Here is a 14,135-nt window from a genome sequence, read left to right on the forward strand (position 1 = left end):
GAGTTAAGGTGCGTAAATAAATAAACCTGCTTTATGATCCCGATCGTGCTTTTCTAGTAACCTTCTTCGAGTCGGCCTGCCTTGACTTCCTGCGCCTGCTCTTGCTGGCTCTCTGCTCACTCATTTGCCTTCTGGGTTGTTATGATCGAGCCCAGTGAATTCTGACTATTAGTAAGTGTCCATCAACTCGCTCAATTAAACTTGTTCGACCGTCATAAAGTTGTATAATGACTTGGATATTGGTTATTTTTTCATTGGAAGGCTCGGTTCTAAACGGTGACAGGAGATCAAGAGGAGTTGTTGGATCCAAACCGCAATCCTCGGATTTAGTTCACCGCATATATGTACCTCATGGTTTAAAAAATAAAATAAAATAGCGGAATTAATTGCAGTACAGATTACATATTAAATATACTCAATAATGAGCTTTCAACACTATCAGATGCACTGACATTGATTTACAATCAAAATTGTAATATTTATTATTCTATGAAATGTTATTAATGTACTCCCAACAATTCTATCATCGCATTTTGTCTGTACTGTTTCCAGTACGTGTAAGTGGATTTTTTTTTTCCCCACACTCTGTGTTCAGCCTGCATGTGTTGCCATGTCAATCTATACTCGCGGCCTTCAGAATCAGCAATGCTGGACAATATTATCAATGAGACTGTTTGTTCAACTAAGCAGATTTCAAATCTGAGAAGACATCTCCAGTATTTTTTCTTTCTCTGCACACATTATTACATTTAATAATCATAATCAGCATCTCCGACAAATATATTTGATAAGATATTGAGTCTAAACTGCACCAGATAATATAGTGGCAGCGTTAAGAGGTGGATTGCATGTCCCGCACAGGTTGGACAATCAGAAAGAGCAAATAAATGCAGACAGGAAGCAAGTCGGGCTAAAATTCTTTGTCACCACTAGGCGGTGCTATCAAACATCTATTGCCAACCAACACAAACGCGACATTTGAGTCTCAGTTCAATTACAAAATGTTCACCTTTGATTGTGGATCACTGTTGCCACTGCTCGAGTCCTCTTCTTCCACCGCTGGACGGTTCCTGGAATAAACATCAAAAGGAATACAGTGATGCCGTTATAAGATTAGCGATGGAGTGTTGCTGTGGCGACCAATAGCTCCACCGAGCGCAAATCTACCAGAGCGGTCATTACCAAACTAACAGACATCCATTTCCTGATTTGGAGGGTCAATTTCCTGCTTCGTCGGAAGTTATTTAACAGCGATTAAACACTAGATAGGGGAAACTAACCAGATGCAGGCGGAGCGTCGGATAATCGAGTCACAAGAGCAAAGAGGGAATTTGAAACGATGGGAGGCTTTGCAAAAGTAATGTGTTATTTTACCTTAGCTTTAGTGATGCGTAGCGAAGCGTTGCGCCCTCAAATTCCTTTAAGCTGGGGTCAGGGTTCACCGTGGCCGCCTGCAAGTCCTGGTGTGTGTCGACAATGAAGTGAAAATGGAGGAAAACAACCGAAACACACATAATACCTTAAAGCCCCCTTCACACATGGAACCAGTAATATTGTGTGGTGAGGTCAGCGGGTTTCATTATCACCCCTCGCGCTCGGGTGCACGAATTGAGAAAGCCTGAGTCAAGATTTTCACTTTGAGTGTGACGTTTCATTTGGTTTTTTTTCCCTCAAAATATATATTTATTTTTATTTTTTTCAGGATGTTAGAGACGACAGAATGTGGGCTTCGTGCACGTTAGCACTCAATGTAAACCAGTAGCAACCAAATGTAAGAATGAACGACATTTACTTGAATGAAAAAGCCATGAACAAACATTGCTTTTTAAGTTCTGAAAAACATTGGGGCATACTTTTGCGCATTTCATCTTTTTAAGACCTTATTGGTCCGAAGGAAGAAAGCAAACAGCGCTACAAACAGTGAGGCGTTCCTCTAAGTTACAGTAACTCAATGTTTCAAAACATCTCCAAAAAGAACAACGCTGAGTCCCCAGACTTCTTCAAGTGTGCATGACTGGCATCACCAAGCGAGATCATCATTTCAGCAACAACAACTGACAATCTCCCAACATCTGCATCACGCAACAGCCTGTTATTGTTTTTTTCTTATCACCTTTTGCTTTGAGCTGGTTTCGTTACAGGTCGCTCATCCTTTTCCCTCTCCGCCTACCTCCTTCGTCCTCCTCGCTAACGCGAACTGCCCTCACGTCTCACCTCATCCATCAACCATCTCTCAGCTGCATCCTCATCACCATTCTATCAATACGCTCACTATCCTTCCTCCGGATGTGTCCGAAGCATCAAAGTCCGCTCTCGCTAGCTTTTGTCTCCAAAGCATGTAACCTTGGCTGTCCCTTTGATGAGCTCATTTGTAAGCCTAGCCAACCTGGTCACTCCGAAAGAAAAACCTCAACGTCTTCATTTCCGTCACCTCCAGCTCTGCTTCCAGTCGTCTCTTCACTGCCATTGTCTGGAAGCTGTACATCAAGGACGGGCCTCACTGTCTTTTCGCCGCCATGCTAGCAGAGACTCTTCTCTCACATACACCAGAAACTTTCATCCACCCATTCCAACCTGCTTGGATCCATTCTTTTACCTTCTTAGAACACTCAGCATTACTCTGGACAGCTGAGTGAAGTGAAGATATAAAGTGCCCCGCCCTCGCTAACTCCTCTCCCCTTTATCCTCCGGCCTACTCCTCGACCCCTCTCGTTCAGGCATTTATTTTCTGTTTTAATGCGGCTAATCTTCGTTCCTCTCCTTTCCAGAGGAAGAAGAAGAGGAAGGGGCTCCGAGCTAATAAACCTATGTACTGCATAATTTACCGGTAGTCCCGTCCATCCCGAGAGTGTATGAAAGTTAGCAAAGCATTAAAGCGCTGAAATCTGTCATCACAAAGGCGCACCACTACATCTCTGGCTGTTCCCAAACCACTGATGCGAGCCCCATTAAAAAAGCTCTGGTAGGATAGTACATGTCAAACTTTTACACATAGCCAGCGGTCTACTCTCTGCTTTCGCCCACACTTACACTCCCCAGGGTTTCTAAAGGCTTTTTTTGGTATGTATCGTTTTATGGACAGTAGACTTTATCAATGAGATCTCTGAGAAACAAAAGCAGAAAGAAAATGGAAGAATGGTTTTCTTCCCTCAATTCAATTTGCAGTTTCCTAGAAAAGGGGAGAAAGTCTCCATCAAAGTCATTGATTTGGACTTTTCATGAATGCTTACAGGCTTCAGTGCGGGCCTGCCAGGCAGGTTCTATGTTAACATCTTAGATGTGTAAAACGGGCCTGTATGTTCCTGGACTTTGTTGCGCAACAACTCAAACATGATGTTCAACAGAACATTTAGGCTTTTAAAGATACTTTCCAAAATTATTGTTCAGTCTGGTTTCCACCAAAATAATGTAAAAGAGTGGTTCTATTTCGTCAGTGCATGTCAAAAACAAAGTCAAATTCCTATTATGCACGACACACACTATCATTGTGTTTGGATTTGGTTTGTAATTTAAGTAGTATATGAAAACAGTGGTATTTAAGGTATTCCCACAAACAGTGGCCAGGCGGATTTATTTACTCAACTGCAGTTAGTACCAAGAAATAAGGTGTCTATTTGAGGAGGACTTGAGTTATATTTTGTTAGGGATGTAATGATTCACTCAAGACCCGATTCGATTCTTGATTTTCAGTTCCCGATTTTCGATTCTATTCCATTTTTTAAAAATTGCTACCATGCTTGTATCTGTGCACTAGTGTGGTTCTGTAGCCATCCACAAACACAATACGCAATGATGTTTGGCGCAAAAGCATAATTTGATCTACACATTCAAAATCCGCTATGCATCTCGAATGACGATGTTTCAAGACATCATTTTCAACTTGATTTTCGATTAATCGAATCGATTAATCGGGGCGGACCAATTTTAAGTCGATTTTCGATTAATCGTTACATCCCTAAATTTTGTACAAATGCATCTTACAATAACCCATAATAGAAGCAGCATAATTAACCAATGACGGTAGTAAACGACACTCACTGCTCTTAATTGACAGAGTATTTAAATGTGCCCCACATTAGCAGTTACTTACATTTTTTGTTCATCGATAAATGCGCACTTGCCTGGTCACCAAGGCCAGAGTGCATGACTTAAAAATTTGCACTGGTCGCACAAATGTAAGGCCTTGGTGAAGTGCATTGTCTGTAGGTCGTGCTTTCTTTTTCTCTTCTTTGGCATCCACCACTGCAGTTGATACACTACAGTAAACAAAGAGTGTAGTATAACTGTACCATATGGTGAAAAATGTTGCTCTTGTCATCACTTAGTGGCACCGATATTCCTGAAGTGAAAAATGGAGGCCTTTATTTGAGGGGAGGTACTTTTTAATTCAATGACGACATTTCGGAGTGCTTGAGTCGATGTGCTGAATAGTGAATTTTCAGCAAAAAAAACCCTTTTGACCAACAGGCCACGGTGCGCATGTGGGGGAAGGGCTACAAGGACACAAATTTGTCACAAACCATTAAACACTAAATTCCAGCATGCATCCAAAGTGCATAGCAAAGTGCTCTGGCTGGATGGAGCGATGGCAACGGTGCGCTTATGTGCAACAGGACATGCTCAGACATCAAGCAAAGAAAGTTCGCGCAGTATGTAAAAACAGTCTGTGCAAAGAACACATTCATATACAACAGGAAGGTTGAGTTGACACACAAGAAGTTCGGCGTGTTGCTGCAGCCACGAGATGGTTCTGCTCATCAAGCACATGACACACTACTGTGCTCGGCTGGTTGATGTTAGAGCTTCAGCTCGCACATGCTTGTCCGGGCAGTTAATGGGGAGCATCTAATGATAATTAATCCACACATTCACAGTTCGGGGTGGCGATAAGGCTCATTGAATGCATGATACTTGCCTTCCACACCTCACTATCAATCTTTCCGCCAAAATCACCCCACATGTGTTTCTACAAATGGCGTTTAAAACACAAGTGCACATATAGTTGGGTCAAGGTTGAGAGGGAGGAGAGAGAGAGAGAGAGAGAGAGAGAGAGAGAGAGAGAGAGAGAGAGAGACAGAACAAAGCTGTTAACTAACTTGCTCACTGCACACTGGTGTTTGTTACAATGAGGAGCAACTCGAGGAAAAACTGCGAGGCTTCCTTGCTCCTATTGAACATTCACCTTTCCATTTAGAATTAGTAAAACATGAACATACATGACAATCGGCAAGAATTTCATTTGCTGGAGCAGAAGGGCTGAAAGGAGAACTCCAGCAGTTTCCCACCTTGTCTTTGTCTTCTTGATGCTGGGGCGTGCACTCCTGATCTGACATCCCCTGTAGCGACGTAGATCGGGGCTGAACAGAAAACAAGGCATACAAACGAGATACGCTATTTATCTGCTCTGTCCCGTGCTAGTCAAGCATATCATAAACAGAGCGGGGATGTGGAATTATACTGATTATACCGAACGAGCCATTGCATTAGCTCGATCGTAAAAAAAAAAAAAACCAACAACCTTTGAATCGCTTTCTTTCGGAATTACGTTTGTATGCTAACGACGTGAAAAGAAGCAGCTTCATGTAGCACGCACAGTGGAAATGCAAGGCAGTAAACATTGACACCTCCACCAGATGGATGTGCTCGGACGGATCGTGGCCCATCTACCCGCCGACATCAGTCAATCGCGTCCAAGTCAATGTTTGATCTACCAGACGCGCCTCTCTATCAATCTCCTCTCCCCTCCGTGGCGATCCATCATTCTGCATGACTGACTGATTGATTGTCTCACTCTTCTTGTATTCTACTACGCCACTGGATTATTGACAGTCTTCTCTCCGCCTTGCTCTCATCGCTCGCCTGTCTTGTCAGGTTGTTTCTTGTTGTCGGGCATACAGGGAACTATAGATCACGTCGTTAAGACTAATTGTCACCGCGTGCTCGGAGTGTGTCTCTCGAGGGCGGGAAACTTACAAAATAGCAGCTGTTGACAAATCCGCACGTGGGCAGGATGTGCTCGTGGAGAGGCTCCACTGAGCTGTCGGAGGTGGTGCTCCCAGAGCGGGTGGAGCCCCTGAAGAAGACCTCAGCTTGACATGACTACAGATGCACATAGACAAAAGGGGGGAACAAGCAAAAGCAAAAGTGGTGAGATGTGAGCGGATAGCTGCCGTCAAGCCTTCAAACACGCTCACCAAATTATTAAGTAAAACCGGACGATCCGAAGGGATCACATGGAAGGGCTGTATCAGAAATAGTACTGAGAAATCGTTTTGAATATGTTGCCTCTCTAATCTATCGTCGCTATTTGTGGGGCGTAGGGGCTGACCTGCGCAAGTGGTTGAAGCCCCCTAAAAACAAAAAAAAATGTCATTGTCTATATTGATAGTTTAAAGTAACCGTAAAAAATACAAAGTCTATAGATTATTTGATTCCGAGAAAAATCACCGGAAGTCACCGCTTCAAAATTAGAAGTACTAACAAGACCTTTGTCATTTGTTAGCTTGAGCTTTTTTAATGGCCACTCAGAATGCGGCAAAGACTCTCCACAATTTCCGCTAAGAAGCCGAGCTAAATATAGTTCCTACACAACCTACAAAAATCATCAGCCAAGATGTACCACATCAACATATTTCCTTAACACAAATGACTAACTTTCCTATTACCGTATTTTCCGGTCTATAAACCGCTACTTTTTTCCTCGGTTTTGAACCGTGCGGCTTATACAAAGGTGCGGCTATTCTGTGGATTTTTCTTCCAACGTTAGGGGCGGTCTAATCGGAAGGAATCGGAATCGTGGAGGAGTTGAACAGGCGCAAGCTCTATGCACTAGGTTATGAATTAGGTGGTATGCGGAAGTACAGCAATAAAAGGTGGACGTAAACTGACAAACTGGAGTGGCAGCGGGCAGTGAAATGAAGATAAGTACTTTATTTTCTCTTGGTTCTGTTTCGTTTTAATCAGCAGTTGCTGCTGTGCTAAAAGTTCCAGTTCAAAATCGGACTGTAAATGCAGTAAATGTCAAATTTTTCAACATATATAAGCCACACCTATGTTTTTTTTCATTATTTTTAAAAAACAGAGTGGGTGTGGCTTATATAAAGGTGCGGCTTATTGTCCGGAAAATACGGTAGTCACAGTCTGGCCTCTTGCGGAATAATAGAAAGAGGACAAAAACTGAAAATATGTACGTTTTTTAACGGAGTGTTGAGGAGAGGTGACAGGGGGGAAAAAACGGTGAATCCGTGAATAGCAAACCGCTAAAAGGTGGGGGTTCACTGTCATTAATTAAATAAGGAAACCGAAATATAAGACAGTAACATGAAGTGGAGCAACCTACAACCAACCGTCTCATCTTTATAGGAGCATGATTAATAGAGGTCTTGCATTGTAGCTTAGATTGTGCAGGGGTACCTAATGTTATGACTGATGAACATATTCTTTTTTTATGCGGTGGAAGAATGCTGAATATTGGAAACTACTTTCAATTCATTGCATGCAATGTTGACTAATCACATTCAGAAGCTAAAACTACAAGACAATCATTTGTCTCATTTCTTTTAATATTCCTCAAAGGCTGATCCATTTTCTGTCCTCATTAGTTTGAAGTAAGCTTTAAGCTCCATTTGTCATGTTTCCTCAGACCAGATGTTATTATAATTATTTCAAGCACAAAGGAGAGGTAAACGAAAGGATTGTCGAAAACAAGGTTAACTCGGCATACATGTTTGGATTCCGCAGTCTCTCACCTCTTGGTCAGGAGTCGGCGAGGGGCTGAGTGAGCCCAGCGACTGTTTACGTGACGTCGAGCATTTTTGGTCACCCAGAGTCTCGGGCTGCGTCTGTCCAGGGGCTGCAGGGTGGGTGGCGGGTCTCTCCCACTGGGTAGCGCCCGTGGGAATGTGCCAGTAGTAGATACCCGCCATGTCGGTGATCTTTTTCCATCCAGGCGGCAGGTCCGGGTCCGTTTGGAACGACTGCTCATTCCAGATATCTGCTAAGAAAAGGAACGTCGTTACCTAACAGCAATTAGGGCAAACAAGTGAATAAGCAAAATGGTGGATTGGTGAAAATAGGTGATAAAGAGAGACCATATGAAAGCTAATTGTTTCAAACACATTTACATGTATTAAAGCATTGTAAATGGTTTTGAAGAGAAAAATACTAATTGCATGTATAAAATGTTTAGAAAATACTGTACGCATTATAGTGTATGTGTACATGCAGGTGCCTCTAAGAGGCAGAGTGGTGGGTGGGGTTGGGTGGGGGTTAGCAACATCCGTGTGTTGGGAGAGGAGATGTGGCCAACAGCAGCTTTGCTGTTCTGCTTGCTGTCAATAAAAAGCTAAAAAGTGTATCAGGGACTGTGGTTCTCCTACATGAGAGGGCTTTACAGTCAGTAAGTATACTGTAAAAACAAACAACAATCACTTTAAAAAGTGTGGCAGGGGCACGAATAATGAAATTCAATATAGCGGGGGACAGCAATTGACTACTTAACAAGCGCTAGCAACAACTGAGCAGGCTTGTCATGTAACGCTTAAAAAGGAAATCAACCCAAAGATATCTTTTTCAAGTATATGTTCCCAGCAGGCCCACTAGTTGCAACACAGCATTCTGATTAATATTGCGTTTGTGGAATATGAGTTAAGCAGCAAAATCCACCCATCTCAGGGGGCGGCCATTTTGCCATTTCTGTCGACTGAAAATGACATCATAACTGCTCAGGGCTCAGGTAACGACCAATCATGGCTCAGCTTCAGAAAACAGGTCAGCCGTGATTGGTCGTTACCTGAGCCCTGTTTAGTTGTGATGTCATTTTCAGTCGACAGAAGTGACAAAATGGCCGCCCCCAGTGATGGCTAAAAACGGGTGGATTAACTCTTATTCCACAAACAATTTATCAGAATGCCTTGTGGTCAACTAGTAAAAAATATGTTTGGGTTGACTTCCCCTGTAAGTCATTTTTGTAAAAATATGTGTAAACACATTTATTGTATCATATTATAGGGGTTGGATTTTGCCTGACGATATTAAAAGTTATGGCTAACATTTATTTTGGGGAAATGGAAAATTAGCTGTTTGTATTGCTAGCAATTGCCAGGCTGAGACTGATTTAATGGCAAAACAAACTAACACGGTGATGCTTTCAAGACGTCATTTGTATATACTTCTAATAAAAGCAGAAAGCAGACGTAAGCTTGTTTTACTGAAGGTCGCTGCTTGAAAACATTTCTTTACGCGCTCATGGGCTCTCACTTGTGCGGCATTTCTTTCCATCGGTGAAAGTTGCCAGAATAAGCAAAAAGGAAATGACATCATTATTGCAAACCGCAGCCTGAATGCGGCGCATGTGATGGCAGAGGACATCTGTTATTTTTATTTTTTGATTTGTTTCTTTTTTCGGATGGCCAAAAAAGTTTGCTTGATTCATTGCAGATGTCAGAGCAGGCTGAGAATTTACACTGAGACTTAAACATCTCAGTAGCATAAAGAGCACATCTACACAACGCGGAGCAGATGGCTGATGTAATTTATTTGACAGTGACACATTTGGAGGAAATACAGCAGGTAGCAAGATGACACAAACGCACACACTGATGTAGTGTGGAGATGAAATGCAAACTTTAAATCACTCGCGTCTCTAGTAAAAAGGTATCCTCGTCTGAAAGTAGCAGACAACATTTACACACTCATAGCCGTTTATAGGATTTTGGTGCAAGTGAACTTCGAGAAGAGGGTAAAAACTCCAAAAGGTGGCAAATCACTCAAGTGATACACTCATCCAAGACTTTATTGGTTACACCAATCAAATAAGATCCAACACAACTTCTATCAAATGTTTTTATAAAGGGGGGAGAGAGCAAGAGCGGGAGAGAGAGAGATGGAGGGGGGGGTGAGGGAGAGAGACTTTAATGTGCTGACCATGCTGATGAAACGCAGCCTGAAGGGCCGTGTCCACGACAGCAGGTGATATGTCATAGTGATGGCCTTAATGGTCTTGGGCTCGAATGAAATGTTGGCACTTGCTTGCACACAAACCAGTGTGGTCAGTTAACTCAGTGTTGTTTCACCAAAGAAATCACTTGGAGGTATGAACAATTGTACGCGTGATCTCGACACCATCTCCTGGCGCTCTAGATATTGCATTTGGGTGCGTTTAAAGACATTCATTCTATTTATCCTCTTTCTGGCTATCTATTGTAACATTCATACTGGGAAAAAAAAGGGTCTTAAAAGGGAAGCATAGAATTGTCTTACACACGGATAGGCAAATTAAATGATGGAGGGGGGCACAATTTTTCATCTGTACGGGGCACATAAGACCGTGCAGGGTTTGAAGCCAATAACAAAATAAGACACAGTGATTTTTTTTTCCCAGTGAAGAGGGCTCTCAGGCATAAAAACTAAAATTCAAAGGCGGCACAAAACTGCTAAACAAACCAACATTAAGTGCAACAACTCATTTTGCGCATTTTCCCCCCCACAAAAAATCAACTCACACAATGATTTTAATATTACACTGTTCGTCCTGCACGTTGTTCAATATCCCCAAATGAAGAGGGAGACTCACTCACCTGTATGATACAGGACAATATTGAGCAGGTCACTCGGAAGTGGAAAGGAGCAAAAATAATAAAAGATGGTGCCCTTTTGTCACTTCTGTCGACTGAAAATGACATCACAGACCCTCAGGGATAAGATAACAAACAATCAGGGCTCACCTGTTTTCTGGAAATGAGCAATGATTGGTCGTTATCTGAGCCCTGAGCAACTTTGATGTCATTTTCAGTCGACAGAAGTGACAAAATGGCCGCCCCCTGAGATGGCTAAAAACGGGTGGATTTTGTTGCTTAACTCATATTCCACAAACGCTATATTAATCAGAATGCTGTGTTTCAACTAGTGGGACTGCATAGAACATATTCTTAAAAAATATATGTTTGGGTTGCCTTCCGCTTTAACTGTTCTGTTAAATGCAAGTTGCGCGTTGTAAACACAAAACCGTGACTTGTGTGCAATACAGTCAAACCTAGTTAAAGCAAACATTACATAGCATTTCATTATGATATACAGAATCAGTGTGTTCTCCTTCACTAAGAGAGATAGAGTGCCAGGAGCGCTACAAAGTGATGTCTGTCATCCAGAACTGAAGCGGTAGGAAACATATCACAAACATTCATATAGTTCATAAATCAATTGAGGAGCCACTCCAAGTGTGGGTGCAGGCCACCACTTGCCCATCCGTGGTCTACAATATCTTGGGAAGATAAAGAATTCATATTCAGGGGAAACTATTAAGTCTAGTCTCGCCCCTCATTAATTCAGTAATTACGGTAATTGACTGAGCATGACTCAATGTTCATGTTACTTTGTGTATAAATAACTCATTTACATGCTAACACAAAGAAAAAACTATAGGGTTTGAGTTAAGTGGGAGTCAGCTCCCATGAGAGTAAATTAATTGATCTGTGAAATTCAGTGGTCAAAGTTCAAAAATATTGCAATGCATTTTCCATGTAGGAACTATTCATGTTAATGAGGCATATTTTCACTCAAGTATGACAGCATTGCTAACAGTTCTTCACCAACTACCAGCTGCTGTAAAGTACGCTCACCATCACCAATAAGGTAAAATATAAGATTATAAAGTAGCATATTCCCTACTTACTACACCATGATTTCCTGAACTGCAACTAACCCACAACTTTAATCTACACTGTTTCCAGTACCGTATTTTCCGGGCTACACGCCGCACCGTTATACAAGCCGCACTCACTCTATTTTTAGAACATTTTGAAGAAAAAAACTTAAATAAGCCACACCTTTATATAAGCCGCACCTATCTATGTTGAAAACGTTTATATTTACTGCATTTACAGAACGATTATGAGCTGTAAATGTACATGTGTGTACCTGACTCCACCATCTATTGTTCTACTACATTCTACATATGCACCTGTCTTGTTTTATGTTAATAAAGTCAGCCAATCCAACACACGACGTGCTAAATCAACAATAGCATTTCACATCGAAACAACAGAACAGACGTCACATCAGCCAATCGCATTCATGTGCATTTCAGGCACCTCTAGGAAAACATCAAATCAAAGCATTACAGCACCTAATGCAATAACCTAGTCTATGGCGCCCTCGCCTGTTGAACTCCTCCACCTGCAGTCACATCCAGTCAATGGGAAATGTACTGTATTGAATTGTACTGTCATTCCGGTTAGAGCGCCCCGAGTGGTGGAAGAAAAATCCACAGAATAGCCGCACCGGACTATAAACCGCATGGCTCACAATCTAGGAAAAAAAGTTGCGGCTTATAGTCCGGAAAATACGGTAAGTGGATTTGAATTTTTTCCCTTTAGTGTTATGATGTACTACGCCATGCAGTCATACTTTCTTCCTGATGTTATGGTCTTATTTGCGTACATGCGGACATGCACAAATGCAAGTACGTCCTTTCATGCACTACAACTAATATTGCAGAGACCCTCACAAAGCTTTGGTTATAACTTGAACCCTGGTAGCAACACTCAGGAGTACTCAACAGTTCCCCCAAAAAATGAGGGACATCAATGACAGAGCAGACCTTGAAATGTCTTTCATATTAAATTATTCACTCCACAATGTCTCGCCATAAGTTCATCAAGGTCTTCTCCAATCCCGCTCGAATGCTCTTACAGATTTTTACAAGCACGAGCCTAGTAGAAACTAAGGATGCTCAGACGTGATTACCGGACATCAATTCCAGCCACAAAAACATGGTTCTTGACTTTAAATCCTCTATCAAAAGAGGCTATATCAACCTTGTGTTGATTTGGATTCATGAAAAGCGGCCAGAGTAAAAGTAATAGCTTCTGGCATTAGTCTATCTAAAGCGAAAAATAGGTCAGAGCATCAAACTACAAGTGTCTGCAGAGAGGGTACTGGTGTGACATGAGGAGACAAGTGGATGTGGATTAGGCACATAAACACTCAGGAGAGAGAGAGATAGAGAGAGAATGTCAGAGACAGAAAGCTCCGGCAGCCTTGGTTGAAGGCTGCATCGTGCTTCAAAGTTTGCACCGTCACCCTCGGGCAGCATCACCCCATGTGGGTCGTCACAGGATTAGAAGTCTTGGCATGACGCCGCCGAGACTAACCGTGAGCATGCACCTGTGTTGCTCATAAAAATATGAGCTCCTTTCCATTTAGCCACATTAGCATGCAGCCAGCTCTGTGGCGAGTTGAGTGGAAGGGGGAGGGGAGAGCTTGTGTCGCAAAACTGAAAAAAAATGTGATATACATATATATATATATATATATATATATATATACACACACACGTTATGTTTGGTAAATGCAAACACGTGCACACACAAACTGCATTAACCCCATCAAAGACATACTTACACCAAAAGCACGCACACAAATGGCAGACATTCAGAAAACTGCCTTGGTAATAAAACTTCGAATCACTCACACACATGCGCAGCTCAAACTAGCCCACAGTCACGGAGAGACCGAGAAACACACCTACCCTCGTAATTGACAATGACAATGGCAAGCATGTAGTCTTTCCCCAGCATCATACTGTGGTTTGCCAGCTGCCTTGTACGGCATGAAAACCCAGAGCTGTTGCCAAACACACACAACCCCAGACAGAGAGGAGAGAGGACGGTGAGGGGGGGGGCGCAATGCAAGAGAGGGGGGTGACGAGGACTGGAGAGGCGAGGGAGGGAGGACACGACGAAGGGGGGAGAGAAGCCAACGAGAGAGATGGCAAAAGACGCATCTTATTGTATGTGTCAGTTTGCCCTGCGTGCACTCACAAACTCTTACTCATCCTCATGAAATGTTGATTGCAAAAGTCTTCACCTCACATGGTTGCCCCAGCAACCCTCAGGTCATCTTTCATGCTAATCAAGGTCGAGGAGCAGAGATGAAGATTAAAAACTCTGTTTATGTAATCATGTTTTACAGCAGTAAACGTAAATGCTGAACTCGAGTTCTCTTGGTAGGTTTTTTTTTTTTCTTCTTCTTGTTAAGCCATGCACGATTGTGTGCGCGTGTGTGCGTGCGCATGTTTGTGCTTGCGTGCTTGTGTGTTTTGGCTCCCTAGTGCGAAAGCGCTGTCATACAGGCCC

General features: G+C 42.5%; 1 protein-coding gene across 4 annotated transcripts in view; it reads right to left on the minus strand.

Annotated features, from left to right (window-relative positions):
- The window catches only part of apbb2b (amyloid beta (A4) precursor protein-binding, family B, member 2b), a 56,243-nt gene that overhangs the window by 16,280 nt on the left and 25,828 nt on the right, over window positions 1-14,135 (minus strand). For 2 of the 4 annotated variants that reach the window (XM_086033275.1, XM_086033274.1), the window contains 6 exons: window positions 7,749-7,996; window positions 5,974-6,099; window positions 5,286-5,357; window positions 4,916-4,966; window positions 1,375-1,460; window positions 1,010-1,070 (listed from right to left, as the gene is read on the minus strand). In XM_086033275.1, the coding sequence (XP_085889401.1) occupies window positions 1,010-1,070; window positions 1,375-1,460; window positions 4,916-4,966; window positions 5,286-5,357; window positions 5,974-6,099; window positions 7,749-7,996 (644 nt within the window). The remainder of the gene's footprint in view (window positions 1-1,009; window positions 1,071-1,374; window positions 1,461-4,915; window positions 4,967-5,285; window positions 5,358-5,973; window positions 6,100-7,748; window positions 7,997-14,135) is intronic. The other 2 variants (XM_086033276.1, XM_086033277.1) reach the window with 2 other exon arrangements.

This window comes from Filicampus tigris, chromosome 6 (genome assembly GCF_054856515.1).
Source record: "Filicampus tigris isolate MCC_2025a chromosome 6, RoL_Ftig_1.0, whole genome shotgun sequence".
Classification (NCBI taxonomy): Eukaryota; Metazoa; Chordata; class Actinopteri; order Syngnathiformes; family Syngnathidae; genus Filicampus; species Filicampus tigris.